The sequence below is a fragment of the Schistocerca gregaria genome, chromosome 3, assembly GCF_023897955.1.
Source record: "Schistocerca gregaria isolate iqSchGreg1 chromosome 3, iqSchGreg1.2, whole genome shotgun sequence".
NCBI classification, from domain to species: domain Eukaryota; kingdom Metazoa; phylum Arthropoda; class Insecta; order Orthoptera; family Acrididae; genus Schistocerca; species Schistocerca gregaria.
Window position 1 is genome coordinate 457,258,738 of NC_064922.1, and position 17,463 is coordinate 457,276,200.

Below are 17,463 nucleotides of genomic sequence, written 5' to 3' on the forward strand. Positions count from 1 at the left end.
CATTTAAACCATGTGAAGGGTAGTGGTCCGATGGTTCTGTTGATTTATGTAAATTTGGTGCACCCATAATACAAGCATTTAAACCATGTGAAGGGTAGAGCACATTGGATACTACCTTAAGCCAACGGAAACCAATCTAGATACGTTCTTGAAACATTGGTGAATTAAGTATAGGTATAATTTGCCATCTACCCATGATATTTGTTTCTTCTATTACGGTCTTGTTTTTCTCATCCCCCCTCCACTTCTTAAAGCTCAGTTTACTTCAGATCTATACAGAGAACAAGATACCTGCTGAAATTCAGGATGTTGTTAAGTTCTGTTAAAATTGGGGTGGTCACCAAGCTTATCAATGTTTTGCATCTGCTCTGCTAGGAGAGAAATGAGACATTTCTATTAATCTACCATTCATAAATTATTTCACATATCTGAATCTACCAGGAATACATTGCATATAAAATAGAAAGAAACTTCCACATGGGAAAAATATATTAAAAACAAAGATTCCAAGACTTACCAAGTGGGAAATTGCCTTTAAATATGTCTGCTTGTGTCCGTGTATGTGCGGATGGATGTGTGCGTATGTGTGAGTGTACACCTGTCCTTTTTTCCCCCTAAGGGAAGTCTTTCCGCTCCCGGGATTGGAATGACTCCTTACCCTCTCCCTTAAAACCCACATTCTTTCGTCTTTCCCTCTCCTTCCCTCTTTCCTGAAGAAGCAACCATCGGTTGCGAAAGCTAGTAATTCTGTGTGTGTGTTTGTGTGTTTTGTTCATTGTACCTGTCTGCCGGCGCTTTCCCGCTTGGTAAGTCTTGGAATCTCTGTTTTTATATATATATATATATATATATATATATATATATATAAAGTTTTTTTTTTTTTTTTTTTTTTTTTTTTTTTTTTTTTTTTTTTTTATGGACTACCCTCTCCGACCGTTTGGATTCCGTAGAAATGTTGGAACATGTGAGGCAATACTGACCCTACGACTTATCTTAGAAGATAGATTTAGGAAGGGCAAACCTATGTTTCTAGCATTTGTAGACTTAGAGAAAGCTTTTGACAATGTTGACTGGAATACTCTCTTTCAAATTCTGAAGGTGGCAGGGGTAAAATATAGGGAGCGAAAGGCTATTTACAATTTGTACAGAAACCAGATGGCAGTTACAAAGAGTCGAGGGACATGAAAGGGAAGCAGTGGTTGGGAAGGGAGTGAGACAGGGTTGTAGTCTCTCCCCGATGTTATTCAATCTGTATATTGAGCAAGCAGTGAAGGAAACAAAAGAAAAGTTCGGAGTAGGTATTAAAATCCATGGAGAAGAAATAAAAACTTTGAGGTTTGCCAATGACATTGTAATTCTGTCAGAGACAGCAAAGGACTTGGAAGAGCAGTTGAACAGAATGGATAGTGTCTTAAAAGGAGGATATAAGATGAACATCAACAAAAGCAAAATGAGGATAATGGAATGTAGTCGAATTAAGTTGAGTGATGTCGAGGGTATTAGATTAGGAAATGAGACACTTGAAGTAGTAAAGGAGTTTTGCTATTTGGGGAGCAAAATAACTGATGATGGACGAAGTAGAGAGGATATAAAATGTAGACTGGCAATGGCAAGGAAAGCGTTTATGAAGAAGAGAAATTTGATAACATCGAGTATAGATTTAAGTGTCAGGAAGTCTTTTCTGAAAGTATTTGTATGGAGTGTAGCCATGTATGGAAGTGAAACATGGACGATAAATAGTTTGGACAAGAAGAGAATAGAAGCTTTCGAAATGTGGTGCTACAGAAGAATGCCGAAGATTAGATGGGTAGATCACGTAACTAATGAGGAGGTATGAAATAGAATTGGGGAGAAGAGAAGTTTGTGGCACAACTTGACCAGAAGAAGGGATCGGTTGGTAGGACATGTTCTGAGGCATCAAGGGATCACCAATTTAGTATTGGAGGGCAGCGTGGAGGGTAAAAATCGTAGAGGGAGACCAAGAGATGACTACACTACGCAATTCAGAAGGATGTAGGTTGCAGTGGGTACTGGGAGATGAAGAGGCTTGCACAGGATAGAGTAGCATGGAGAGCTGCATCAAACCAGTCTTAGGACTGAAGACCACAACAACAACAACCCTCAAAGAATCGTTAGGTAAATTGGTTGGTTGTCTGTGTATGCTGCTGATGGTATAGTTGATCCACTGGTAGTTTCTTTGTTAGAATTAGTAAGCTCGACAACTAACCTAAGAGCCACCAGCTATGAGCAGAGTGGGGAAAGTAGACAGGGGGGAGGGGGGGGGGGGGGGGGGGGGAATAGGGGTCTATCTAAACATAGCCCCACTTTATTTGGATAAGCCTCATTACAACTGGGGTGCAGCACATGCCCAGAACAACAGTTTTCCCTCAACCATCATTCGCCCTAACAGCACCTAGAACACCTTGAAATAATGTTTAACATTTGTAATATCCTTAAGATCTGGGCACTTAAGAGAAAATTATTATTCCCTGTGACATAAAATGTTCAGTAATTTCAGGAAGTTACAATCTTGTTGGAATTGCTATTTGAAACACGGTAACCAACAAGAGTACAATGGTTCTATTTCGGCAGAATGTTGTTATGTTAGGGCTAGAAAACAATGAGCGGTAGGGGCTGATTTAAATGAGGTTATGCCTAGGATGCCAATAAACTAGAGAATCCTTAATGTGTGAGAAGTTGCTATAATGAATGTGAAGCTGCAACAATTTTTTTGGTAGGTCTGAAAGAACATAACTACAAATTTGCAAACCAAGAGAAATACCACTGGCTTCCACAACTACAGAAAATTTTGACTTCTATGTCACCTGCCTTCAAGCCCAAACAGGTAATATGCTGTTTATAATTGTGAATCAGAACAAAATCTACAATCCAATGAATGTACAAAAGTACAGGCAAGAAAATAAAATTTTTGTTTAAATAAGGTTGACCATGCCAAGTGGTTGGTAAGTGAAATACTGAAATTCAATGTTGAAGAATTACGATATTTCGTAACGGTATGTGAAGTACCTATGTACAAAGAATAGATTTGATTATCCTTGCTATTTGTTTGCATTTATCCAGCCCTGTCTCTTTTCATTCATGTTGTATCATTTATCTTGAAAGCATTTACAAAATTTTGAATGTTAGGGCCTCACTCTTATTTTTTACATATAAGCTTTTGCCAGCTTTAGGCAAACATTCATTTTTAGTGGCTAATAAGCACACATACCACATCTGTCTCAAATATTGTTAATATATATTTCTGATTATGAATATATATTTCTTACACAGTAGAAAGCATAGTATCTTTGAGTAATATACAGTTTGAGGTCCTACTTCATCTACGCAATGCTCAGTCACTGCAAAAGGTAATGCATAGAGCAAAATCATGCAAGTCACCTACAACACATATCAACATGCTACAAGCACATTAAACTACTTAAAGAAATTAGTTACTATGGCACTCATTTGGAACAAATGGCACAAGCAAGCAACACTTGCAATTAAATAGAATTATGAAGTAACTGCTACTCTTTTCAAGGTACTTCTATGCTGATATTGTATACTTTACATAAAATCAGGAATGAAGGGAAAGCTGAAATTGTCCGTTTGACTTTAGGAATTTCAGAGCGCAGACATAAAAACACTATATCATCTGCTGGCCCAGTCAGATTATTTTCCACACTAAAATAAAAATGTTGAACTGTATTACGTTTAACAAATACGTACATTGAGCCTTTGGCTGATGCTGATGAGTTGACTTGTCATTTTTGTCACTCACTAGTTGCTGCTGACAAATTTAAGTGTGCCCTCTGTGTCTTCCTTCACTGCTATGAGTATAGACCAAGAATTGGCAGAGAAGCCTTGACGTCAGAAACTAATATTTACACATAGAATAACATTCATCCCCAGGATGACAAACGTTACAGCAACAGAATGAGACACCACAGAAAGCAACTAGTAATATTTGGCACAGGGCGAGGAGGCCATTCTGGTAACCCCAGCCCAGGTAGAAACCCAAATGCGGGCTACTTAGTGCTGATGGATGCATTGGGTGATAATCATGTAGTGCACAGCCTGACTTTTAGCAAGCACAATTTGCAACCAATAGGTTAAATGTGTCATCTTCTGACAATGTATCTCTCAAAAATGAGACTACGGTGGTGGCAAGCAACATGGTAGAAGATGCGAGACTATTACACTGTTAGGGTATTTCCATTCGCATGTACACTACAAATCTTATATGATGGAAAGCCACAGATTTAGCACAGTTATTCCTACCAGTGCAAAACTTTTAACCAAGGCATTTGCATACTGGAATGCTTTTCCTAGTTTCCAGCTCCTAAAAGTTTCCTATGTCATCACTGGAGCACACACTACAATATGTTACAGGAATATTTTGTTGCCCATAATAAAGTCTGGCAATTATCTAGTTGAACTTTTAACATGTAATTCTCCATTCCCTTTTAAAGGATTGTCTATAATTTAGAAAATTAACATGAGACAGAATCGCTGACCAGTACTCAGGAAATGAAATACTTAATACAACTGATAGACATATGTGAACACAGCAATTCACGACACCATCCAAAGTGTTAGAAGTATTAGTTCCTTCCTGGGGGGGGGGTCTGTTCAAGACATCTCCAAACATTCTTCAGCCTGGAGTCTAATTGACTGGGATAGAATTGTCTACAGTGATGAATTCCACTTTGAACTGAGCCCCAATCACCAGCGAAGACTGTCTGGAAACACCGAGGTTTATTGTTGGGACCATTATGGGCAGGGCCCTCCAACCAGCTTGCAAATTTTGACAATCTAATGCACTAGTTAGACAGAATTTGCATGATATCACTCAAGAGGACATTCAACAACTCTATTGACCCCTGCCAGAGGTGGACCAATACATAATTGACTTGTTCAAGTTTTGAAGATTTTCTCTCAAATAAATAATCCAATTTTTCTGAAACTGTAATGACTTGGTTGGATGGTTGAGGGAGTGGACCAGGCAGCATTGTAATCACTTATTTGTCTGTACATTTACATCATATCTAACAGTTTTTTTTTCTGTTCGAATAATTCCTTAAGGATGACACTCCTTCATCATCATCATCATCATCATCATCATCATCATCTTCTTCTTCTTCTTCTTCTTCTTCTTCTTCTTCTTCTTTCCTCCTTACAGTGAATTTCACTCCTGAACATATGTACTGGCTGGCAATTCTGTCTCATAATTTAAGTTACCTCAATTGAATTTTCTCTTTTATATAATTAACTACAGCATGATATTGTTGAGAATGTATGATACCTTTGTGTTGCTAACTAAAAACATGTCTGAAATGTGATACCAGAAAATAACATCACATCCCTCACAGCACTGAATTCAAATATACAGAAAAGTTATACAAACATTAATTTTAAAAACGCATACACAAGTTATTGGATTAGAAACTTATAAAGTCCTTAATAAGGCACACAACTTACAGAATAGAATAATTTGACTCTCTTCTGATTCAAGTCATAGTAAACAAGCATTAACAAACAGCTATGTTTATCAGGAGGATACATAGCAGCACAAAAATGTGCAATTTCATCTTTTAGAGCTAGAGTATCAATTTAGCTTTATATGACACGTACTATACTTTTAAGAAATTAATCTCAAACTTGAAATGGCAACTGAACAAATACAGAAAATATGTAAAGCAATCCTGTAACAAGCAGACTTGGGAAAGGACAAGGTTCTGTATTAATACAGCCAATAAATACAAGCTAAGTGCCACTATGTTGAATTTAAGTTTCTTTCACTCCTAAGTTGAGTGCTATTATTGAAGTTTTCATTTTAGAACATTGCTTTCAGATATTGACAGTCTTATGAGGTTTCACCTGATTAACAATCTGCTTTCAATGCAGTTCTATTGCTTTTAAAACATGCATAACACTCAATCTTAAAGATGTTCACTACACTGTGATGTACGGCACACCTTCCCATTGTTGTTGTTGTGGTTGTAGTCTTCAGTCCTGAGACTGGTTTGATGCAGCTCTCCATGCTACTCTATCCTGTGCAGGCTTCATCATCTCCCAGTACCTACTGCAGCCTACATCCTTCTGAATCTGCGTAGTGTATTCATCTACGATTTTTACCCTCTACTCTGCCCTCCAATACTAAATTGGTGATCCCTTGATGCCTCAGAACATGTCCTACCAACTGATCCCTTCTTCTAGTCAAGTTGTACCACAAACTCCTCTTCTCCCCAATTCTATTCCATACCTCCTCATTAGTTATGTGATCTACCCCATCTAATCTTCAGCATTCTTCTGTAGCTCCACATTTTCAAAGCTTCTATTCTCTTCTTGTCCAAACTATTTATCGTCCACATTTCACTTCCTTACATGGCTACACTCCATACAAATACTTTCAGAAACGACTTTCTGACACTTAAATCAATGCTTGATGTTAACAAATTTTTCTTCTTCAGAAACGCTTTCCTTGCCATTGCCAGTCTACATTTTATATCCTCTCTACTTCGACCATCATCAGTTATTTTGCTCCCCAAATAGCAAAACTCCTTTACTACTTTTAGTGTCTGATTTCCTAATCTAATTCTCTCAGCATCACCCTACTTAATTCGACTACATTCCATGATCCTCGTTTTGCTTTTCTTGATGTTCATCTTATATCCTCCTTTCAAGACACTGTCAATTCTGTTCAACTGCTGTTACACGTCCTTTGCTGTCTCTGACAGTATTACAATGTCATCGGCGAACCTCAAAGTTTTTATTTCTTCTCCCTGTATTTTAATACCTACTCCAAATTTTTCTTTTGTTTCCTTTACTGCTTGTTAAATATACAGATTGAATAACACCGGGGAGAGGTTACAACCCTGTTTCACTTCCTTCCCAACCACTGCTTCCCTTTCAAGCCCTTCGGCTCTTATAACTGCCATCTAGTTTCTGTACAAATTGTAAATAGCCTTTCGCTCCCTGTATTATACCCCTGCCACCTTTAGAATTTGAAAGAGAGTATTCCAGTCAACATTGTCAAAAGCTTTCGCTAAGTCTACAAATGCCAGAAATGTAGGTGTTCCTTTCCTTAATCTTTCTTCTAAGATAAGTCGTAAGGTCAGTATTGCCTCACATGTTCCAACATTTCTACGGAATCCAAACTGATCTTTCCCGAGGTCGGCTTCAACTAATTTTTCCATTCGTCTGTAAATAATTCGTGTTAGAATTTTGCAGCTGTGACTTATTAAACTGATAGTTCGGTAATTTTCACATCTGTCAACACCTGCTTTCTTTGGGATTGGAATTATTATATTCTTCTAGAAGTCTGAGGGTATTTTGCCTGTCTCATACGTCTTGCTCACGAGATGGTAGAGTTTTGTCAGGACTGGCTCTCCCAAGGCCGTCAGTAGTTCTAATGGAATGTTGTCTACTCCCGGGGCCCTGTTTCGACTCAGGTCTTTCAGTGCTCTGTCAAACTCTTCACACAGTATCGTATCTCCCATTTCATCTTCATCTACATCCTCTGCCATTTCCATAATATTGTCCTCAAGTACATCGCCCTTGTATAGACCCTCTATATACTCCTTCCACCTTTCTGCTTTCCCCACTATGCTTAGAACTGGGTTTCCATCTGAGCTCTTGATATTCATGTAAGTGGCTCCCTTTTCTCCAAAGGTCTCTAATTTTCCTGTAGGCAGTATCTATCTTACCCCTAGTGAGATAAGCCTCTACATCCTTACACTTGTCCTCCAGCCATGCCTGCTTAGCCATTTTGCACTTTCTGTCGATCTCATTTTTGAGACTTTTGTATTCCTTTTTGCCTGTTTATTTACTGCATTTTTATATTTTCCCCTTTCATCAATTAAATTCAATATTTCTTCTGTTACCCATGGATTTCTACTAGCTCTCGTCTTTGTACCTACTTGATCCTCTGCTGCCTTCACTACGTCGTCCCTCAGAGCAACCCATTCGTCTTCTACTGTATTTCTTTTCCCCATTCCTGTCAACTGATCCCTTATGTTGTCCCTGAAACTCTGTACAACCTCTGGTTTAGTCAGTTTATCCAGGTCCCATCTCCTTAAATCCCCACCTTTTTGCAATTTCTTCAGTTTTAATCTACAGTTCATAACCAATAGATTGTGGTCAGAGTCCACATCTGCCCCTGGAAATGTCCTACAATTTAAAACCTGGTTCCTAAATCTCTGTCTTACAATTACAAAATCTATCTGAAACCTTTTAGTATCTCCAGGATTCTTCCATGTATACAACTTTCTTTTCTGATTCTTGAACCAAGTGTTAGCTATGATTAAGTTATGTTCTGTGCAAAATGCTACCAGTCAGCTTCCTCTTTCATTTCTTCCCCCCAATCCATATTCACCTACTATGTTTCCTTCTCTCCCTTTTCCTACTGTCGAATTCCAGTCACCCATGACTATTAAATTTTCGTCTCCCTTCACTACCTGAATAATTTCTTGTATCTCATGATACATTTCTTCAATTTCTTCGTCATCTACAGAGCTAGTTGGCAGATAAACTTGTACTACTGTAGTAGGTATGGGCTTCGTGTCTATCTTGGCCACTATAATACGTTCACTATACTGTTTGTAGTAGCTTACCCGCACTCTTATTTTTTTTTATTCATTATTAAACCTACTCCTGCATTACCCCTATTTGATTTTGTATTTATAACCCTGTAGTCACCTGACCAGAAGTCTTGTTCCTGCTGACACCAAACCTCACTAATTCCCAGTATATCTAACTTTAACCTATCCATTTCCCTTTTAAATTTTCTAACCTACCTGCCCGATTAAGGGATCTGACATTCCACGCTCCGATCCGTAGAATGTCAGTTTTCTCTCTCCTCTTGAGTAGTCCCTGCCCGGAGATCCGAATGGGGGACTATTTTACCTCCAGAATATTTTACCCAAGAGGACGCCATCATCATTTAACCACACAGTAAAGCTGCATGCCCTCGGGAAAAATTATGGCTGTAGTTTCCCCTTGCTTTCAGCTGTTCACAGTACCACAACAGAAAGGCCGTTTTGGTTAGAGCTGCAAGGCCAGATCAGTCATCATCCAGACTGTTGCCCTTGCAACTACTCAAAAGGCTGCTGCCCCTCTTCAGGAACCACATGTTTGTCTGGCCTCTCAACAGATACCCCTCCGTTGTGGCTGCATCTACGGTACGGCTATCTGTATTGCTGAGGCACGCAAGTCCTCCCACCAACGGCAAGGTCCATGGTTCGTGTGTGTGTGTGGGGGGGACACTTCCCATGTGGTTCAAAAATTACGAGTTAAAGCCCATCATCAAAATGTATATGCATGCCCCAAACTACACATCTTAAAATGTGTAAAACCAGTATAAAATAATTGGAATTTCAACATAGTGACACATATCAGTTATTTTTCACTACATGAAGAAATGTGTACTTACCAAATACTTGATGATTATAGACAACAGCACAAAACAACATAAATATTGACTTACATAATTAATTATTCTTTCATTATACAAAAATAAGAAAGTGTTGGGAGAAGGCGGAAGGAAATATTTAAGGCATAGACTAGAAATACACCCATGCAACCCAGAAAAAATAAAAACTGAAAGAGAGAGACACCACAGCTGCAAAGCAAGCAAAAAGACAGTATTTAAAATCAGGGAAGCTGAAGTCAAAATCTGGGAAGTTGAAGTAAGCAGGTGACAATATAAGGGTTGAGAGAGAGAGAGAGAGAGAGAGAGAGAGAGAGAGAGAGAGGGGGGGGTATATGTCAATCAGGCTATGATATGCAGTGATTGATGAATAGATAAGTCAATAGCGGAGAATGAAAAGGAAAAACAAAAGACAATAGTATCTGCATGGAAAGTGAGAGGAGGATTGTGAGAAACAAGTAGCTGTGAGTGAGAAGAAGAAAATGAGTGAAGCAGAGGAGGGAGAGCAAAAGGAGGTATTAATGTACAATGGAAGTTAATCCAAATGGAGATTGGGCAATTGCTGGAACAAAGCACCTGCTGCTCACACATTGCTAAATATGAAACTATGATGTATTGGAGGCAGAAGAATGAACCTGAAATGTGTGCAGCAAGATGTTGGCATCAAGGTTAGAGTTATAGCATCTGTTTGTCAATGGGGATGTGGTCTTTCTTTCAATATATCAGACATCAACCATAACTTTCACTATCTATCCTCAATCTTTAATGTTTAGTTTCTGCTGGTCCCTGATTCTACTGATCTTCATTACTTATGTCTTAATTTCATTTATTTTCAAGAAATTTCAGCATTTTATTTGAGGCTTTTCCTAAGTTTTTATTAAGAACAATTGATTCACATAAACTAAATGGAACGATCAGTCAACTGATTATTTATTACACTCTTCGTTGAAATTTAATCTAGGCAATTACTAGTTCCAGCATTAATGGGCCATATTCACATGTTTTCAGCTTAGTTACATTAATACGTGTCAACTTTCCTACCATATATGGCTGTCTAAAATTTTAATTCTGAGACGGGCATACAGGGCATCAAAGTCACTGTGTTAGAATGTAAATAAGTTGGAAAGACTGAAGACTGCCCATAGTGGTCAAAACTCATAACCACCTAGATTAAAGGGCACCTGCGATTGTAATAAATAGAGTAACAATTTTCCAATATTAGTTGTGTCCCTCTTTGATATTATGATTCATTGTGTTTGGTGTTGAATTCATGAATAAACTGTCAATGCTATGGAGCACAAACTATCAGATTTATCTTGTCAGGAATATGTTCCCAAGGACATTGGAATCATTACCATGAGAAATCCTTTTACATATCTATTTAATCCCTACAAACTACCACACCTTCCATGACACAATTTACCAACTATTTAAATAATTTGGATGTTTTCTTATTGCACTCACAAACAGAAAATGGAAGGATGATTTCTTTCGTTCACTGGCATGAAACTGTCTTAAGTGTAGTTCAGTATAAGATTTCTTATCCTGTAAACCGCAACACTTTTCTCGTAGTCTCTCTTATCTGCAGCCCTTCTACTCTTGCTAATGCTTGATACTTATAAAATACATTAAAAATAAAACAATGAAAAGTTTGGTATGCGACTTCCTTTATTGGTAGATGGCAATCATATTTTTGGATTAAAAAAAAAAAAGTGTGTTCTATCTTCTGTTCTCTTACAATCCTGGAGTTCTTCAGAATTATTAGCATTAACCCCATTCACTATATGTATTACTTCTGTAACTGTTTGTATTACATTTTTGGGACTGGCTCTGCAGAGGGCCATGCTATAAATGGCTTACTGCCGATATTTCAGCTCAATAACATCAAAGGTCTCATGTCATAAGCTCATAAATAGACTGCGATCATCACATAAGTTTCAAATAATCATTTTCCAAAACTTAAGTGACAATTCCAATCTTATTTATGTGCCTGTCAACAACTCATTGTCTCAATAGTCAAAAAGACTGGTTACCTACACTTCTTCCACTAATTTTCTCCCATTCAGGACTCTCCTGAATTAACAAAAGGTTATACTGATAAAATTGCATTGGTTGGATCACATACACACTATTGTGTTTCCTACACAACCTGTGAATGCCATTTAAAGGGAACAAGTATACTCATCCTTATAATCTCCACGATACCCAGGAAGCTGTTTTAAGTATGAATATATAAAAATTGAACAAGCCATAAGCCACACTCCATCTCATTAAGATGAAATGGTCTTTTAAATTTACATTCTTCAATCAAGCACACACAAATTTAAGATGTCCTGGGATACCTAATGCTAATTTTGTCATATTTTCGTTCCCTGAAACTCTCATATATTAGCTAATACATTAGGTGTTCAAAACACAGGCACGAGAAAATCACTGCAGTGTAATGCAGGTGTACCTTTATATTTTGCTACACTATATGTAACTGAACTAAGGAACCATGTAATGCACACAGCGTTTCATGAAATTACTGAAAAAATTATTTGTTTGCTCATTCTGTAATTCATTCATTCAGCCCTGATGAGCTGCAGTGCCACAGTGCCAGTGCAATGTTTCTGGCCGTGTGTGTGGGTGGGTGGGGGGTGGAGTGGGGGGGGGGGGCGTTGCACATGCTAACACACTGTTTACTTCTGAGGAGGAGATCATACCAAAACTTAAAAACAGTTTCAGATTTGCTTATGTTCATATCACCCACTCAAGTGTCTCAACAATACAGGGAGTTCTTAACTTTACTCCTTCCATAACTATTTTATTCCTTTGATCTCATCAGGAAGGAGAAATTTCATGGATGCAGAGCAAGTACAGATATTAACTGAAAGAGACAACACACTTTTGGACACTGCATTCATAATTAAAATATTACCAAACTCCTATAAACTATTTTTGCTTACTCAGGTTAAATTTAACAATATAAAATTAGCAGGAAAGCTGCTGTTTTCTTATTTATGTGAGATATAAATAATTGCTGATTATATTTTACTTCTAGCTATTCACACAAATAAACTGGTGTGTACAATAGAGCAACTGTTACCTGCTCTTGTGTTTCTTTGGTAGCATCCGACATCTCAGCATTCCATGCCAACCTGTTGAATGGCTGCTGGACAAGACTAGATATTGTCTTTCCTTGAGATGAAGTATTTTGTTTGTCTTGACAACCTTGTGTTTCTGACACTGAAAAATAATTTGAACATTCAATGCTTCAATACAACTGGTTAATACTTTGGAATATATATGACAGGTTTCATTCAATTTCATCTGTCCAGAAACAATTACAAAAAAGTCGATTAAGTAATTTAGAGACATTTACTTTCTGCCCATTTTTCTACATCATCACTATGATTCTCTAAGTAGTATAGGTATACTTGAACAAGCTTCTGCAACCCACTTTCTGCTTCTGTATTTTCTATCACTCCAGAAGTTAAGTTTCAAATTCGAGTATCTTAAAAACACGGAGAAGCAAGACATCTTTAGATAGGTGACAGTTACTGGGAACAGACAGGTAGGTGGGTGGGAGAGTCGCTTTGCCTGGAAAACAATGGTCTGCAAATTCACTCACAATTAACTACCTGGGTAGCCTCTGTTGTGTAGTGAACTCCTATGCCATTTAGAATCACAGAATTCTCAACACTATGGTGCAAGTCTAAAAAATCACAGCTGAGCTCATCACTGAACCTTCAAAGTCTCTAGTTCAACCACTTCAAATAGACCCAGAACAAGGTGCCCAAGATGAGTTCTGGCAACAAGGCTGCAGTGGTGGCTTCACTGAAGTTCAGTGGGCAAGGTCGATCATGTCAACCTTTTCTACCTGTCCCTGGAACGATCCTCTGAGTCCAGATCCAGATGATGGGCATCATTCTATTGCATGCCAACCTTGTCTAGGGTAGTAAAACAGGTAAAATTTTCAAAGTCCCATAGTGAAGCTATCTCACTAGATTATGCCTATGCAGATACAAGGCAGCTGCAATGAAAACATTTCACCACTGAGAAAGGATCAAGGCAAAACACATCAGCATTTCTGGTGAGCAGGAATCGGACTTCAGTAGACTGTAGTAGATCATAGCATCGAAACAGGGCTCCACTATGTGATGAAAGAAAGGCTAAGCTGAAGGCAACGAATGGTACCAAGAGCTTTTACAAACCAGTTCCATACCAAAGGTATGGTAACCATACCAAATTCAACAAGTAATCACAGCAGAAGGAAAACCGCTGATACCTTCACAATAGCAAGCCCTATCTGGTTATGACGAATGACATCAGGTAAACATTAGCCACTACTTTGCTCCATAAATACCCCAGAAGTTTAGCTTGTAAGGCAATCGGGCAGATGATCCATGGGCTATGCACTCGATTCCCATACTGCAGTGAAGTGACATCTGGTGCAAGCCTGTTACAGATTTCCTGCATGTTACAGACAACAACGGTCACTGCTGCGAGAGACAGCACCTCGCCATAATAACCAGTTGCCGAGTTCAACAACTACAGTCTGCCTCTTTCACAGGTGGGAGGACCTGGAAGTTGTTAAAGTACATGATCCCACTTCTGACACCAATGTTAGAGTATATGATCCCTGGCACCAATGTTAATGTATACAGGCACATGGAAGGGGGGGGGGGGGGTGGGAGGGGGGGGGGGGAGAAGGTTGTTATATATGCCTCGTGAGGACAATGTGCAGGAGGTCAAGTGGTCAGGACTTGAGAGTGGGCATCCAGGGCTGCCGTTAAATGACAAAGCAGGAAATTAGATACAATAAAGAGGATATATTTCAATGTACGGTGTACAACAGACACCCACAGGGGTGGAAGTTACCAGGTTTAGGCCAGTCTAGGAAACTATGTCAGTATCCTCATGGATGGCTGACTAGCTCAAGCTCTTGTGGGCTCTGGAGCCCTTAGAATTTATCGTCTTACAAGAGTGTCGTCATGACGTCATTCTTGGATCGGACTTTTTTTGAAAGCTCCTCAGGCAATTATAAATTGTGGTTGCTCGAAGATTATGCTAGACAAGATGAGATACTGTGGACGGGAAGATGTGTATCCGAGCATGTGGAGACTATGTGTGCTGGATGAAGTGATCATTCCTGCAGTCAGCACTAGAAAGGTAACTGTAACATGTCATGCCATGCATCAACTGATGGATCTTGTAGTGGAATGTAAGAGAAGCATACCACTGAAGAATAACTTGGTCATCCCAGCCTCTGTTATCTCATTTAAGAATGGATTCGGTGAATTGTGGATAGTTAACTGTCACCGAGAACTGCAGATCTTTCGAAGACACAAGCGGGTAGCAAATGCTGAGCGTCACAGAAACCTCTCCTGTTGAGTCTGTGCGCAAAATTGTCACTACCACAAATACACAAGATCTTCTAGCAGGACTATCACCAGATCTCACTAAGGCACAACAGAAGAAGCTACTTGCCATTCTTCAAGAGTTCTCTGAATGCTTCAATCCACAGGTGAAGAGCAAATTAGACTAATTGATGGTGAAGCACTGGAGTAGCACTGGAGACCATCAACCAATAAGCCAGAGAGCATACTGTGTGTCAGCAATGGAATGTCAAATAATTTGCAACAAGGTGGAGAAAATGATGAAGAATGACATCATTCAGCCTTCGTAGAACCCATGGTCATCACTAGTGGTTCTCTTCAGGAACACAGATGGCAGTTGGCACTTTTGTGTTGATTACAGGAAGCTTAATAACATAACTAAAAAGGACATTTACCCCATTCCACAAATTTACAATACACTAGATTGTCTGAAGGGGGCTAAGTTTTTCTCAACCACTGACATGTACTCGGGATACTGGCAAATCGAAGTAGATGAGGCTGATTGTGAGAAAACTGCATTCATCACCCCAGAGGCCCTGTATTAGTTTAAGGTAATGCCATTTGGTTTGTGTAATGCACCAGCAACTTTTGAATGGATGATGGATAATCTTGTAAGTCACCTGAAGTGGACAATGTGTCTTTGTTATTTAGATGACATTGTAGTGTTCTCAGAGATATTTGATGAACAAGTAAAAAGACAGAAACTTAATCCAAGAAAGTATCTCTTTGGAGCAAAAGAACTCAAAATGCTTGGACACCTGGTGTCAAATGAAGGTGTGCATCTAGACCCAGAAAAGGATAGACCTATAACAGAATTTCCTATTCCCAAAAGTATTAGAGATATGAGAAGCTTCCTCAGATTATGTTCTTATTACCATCATTTTATCAAAGACTTTTCTATCAAAGCAAGGCCACTCCAAGAGTTGTTAGAAGCCAGTGCGAATTTATCTGGGGTGGTGCTTAACAAGTTTCTTTCGATGTGCTGTGAAAAGCTTTGACGAGTGATCCTGTACTTGGTCTGTATGATAGAGCGCATCTACAGAACTACACGCAGATACCAGTGGGTATGGGATCACTGCTGTTCTGGTGCAAATTTTGGATGGATAAGAGAAGGTTATAGCCTATGCTTCTAGGACACTTACAAAAGCCGAGAGAAACCAATTCAGCTACAGAAAGAGAATGTCTTGCTGTGATCTGGACCATGTGCAAATTTTGACAGTATCTCTAAGGAGGGCCATCCACAGTTGTTACAGACCATCATTCACTTTGTTGGTTGACAGGTCGTAAGGGTCCAACAGAACAACTCGCCAGGTGGACAATGTATGACATTACAATAGTGTACAAAAGTGGAAGAAAACACCAAGATGCCGATTGTCTCTCACAAAACCCTGTGCAAGACCATCAAGACTTTCATGAAGATTGTGACTGTCTCGCTGCACTCCGGGATCTCTCTGCTGAGGAGGAGGACGCCAAGATATCTCAAATTATGCTTGTCTTAAATTGGTCAGAGGATGTGAAAGGACAATTTAAAGTAGGTAATGGATTACTTTGCAAGAAAAACTTTGATCTGTTTGGAAAGAGGTGGCTACCAGTGATTCCTAAACACATGCGCTTACATGTTCTACAGAAATTCCATGACATACCTGAGGCTAGATATTTAGGATTTATTGAGACATATAATAGGATCCACATGAGATTTTTCTGGCCAGGTTTATTTAGGAGTGTCCATCACTATGTGTCGCACTGTCGAGAGTGCCAGAGGAGAAAGGCAGTTCCTCAGAAACCATCTGGCCAACTCATACCAATTCCACCAGCTGAAACGCCTTTCCAACACATTGGGATTGACCTCCTCAGACAATTTCCAACGTCTGCTAGTGGCAATAGATGGATTATTGTTTGCACTGATTATCTGACATGTTATGCCATTACAAAAGCCATGAAAACAGCCAAAGCATTCAAAGTAGCCAAATTCATCGTGGAAGACATTGTATTAAAACATGGTGCCCCAAGGTTGTTAATTACGGATTGAGGGAAAGTTTTCAATCTAATCTTGTGACAGAGATAAACCATCGGTGCAACATTACTCACCACATGATGACTGCCTACCATCCGCAAACTAGTGGGCTTACTGAACACCTTAATAAGACCTTGGCTGACATGCTATCAATGTTTGTCAGTGTTGAGCAGAGCAACTGGTAGAAGGTGCTACCTTTTGCAACGTTTGCCTACAACACTGCTAAACAAGACACCACAAGATTTACACCAATTTTCCTTGTGCATGGGCATGCGGCAACAACAACGATGGACACTGTGGTTTCTGTTACATCCTGATGACGTGGATGATGACTGCATCGACCAGGTGTCAACCAGAGATGATGAATACTGGCAAGTTTTCCAGTCCAGGTAGTATTCAAATTAGTGTTCTTTCAGAGTATGCTGATACAACAGCTCCATACTTAGCAATCATATATAACCACTCGCTTGATGAAAGATCCATACCAAAAGCCTGAGAAGTAGCAAAGGTTACATCAGTATTCAAGGTACCAAATAGGAGGAATTACAGACCTGTTTCACTGATGTCAATTTGCAATAGGACTGTGGAACATATACCATGTTCGAACACTATGAATACCCTGAAGAAATCAGTCTATT

General features: G+C 39.1%; 1 protein-coding gene across 4 annotated transcripts in view; it reads right to left on the reverse strand.

Moving 5' to 3' along the window:
- Positions 1-17,463, reverse strand: part of LOC126356335 (coronin-7) — a 232,601-nt gene that overhangs the window by 28,337 nt on the left and 186,801 nt on the right. For all 4 annotated transcript variants that reach the window (XM_050007318.1, XM_050007323.1, XM_050007322.1 and 1 more), the window contains one exon: positions 12,519-12,658. In XM_050007318.1, the coding sequence (XP_049863275.1) occupies positions 12,519-12,658 (140 nt within the window). The remainder of the gene's footprint in view (positions 1-12,518; positions 12,659-17,463) is intronic.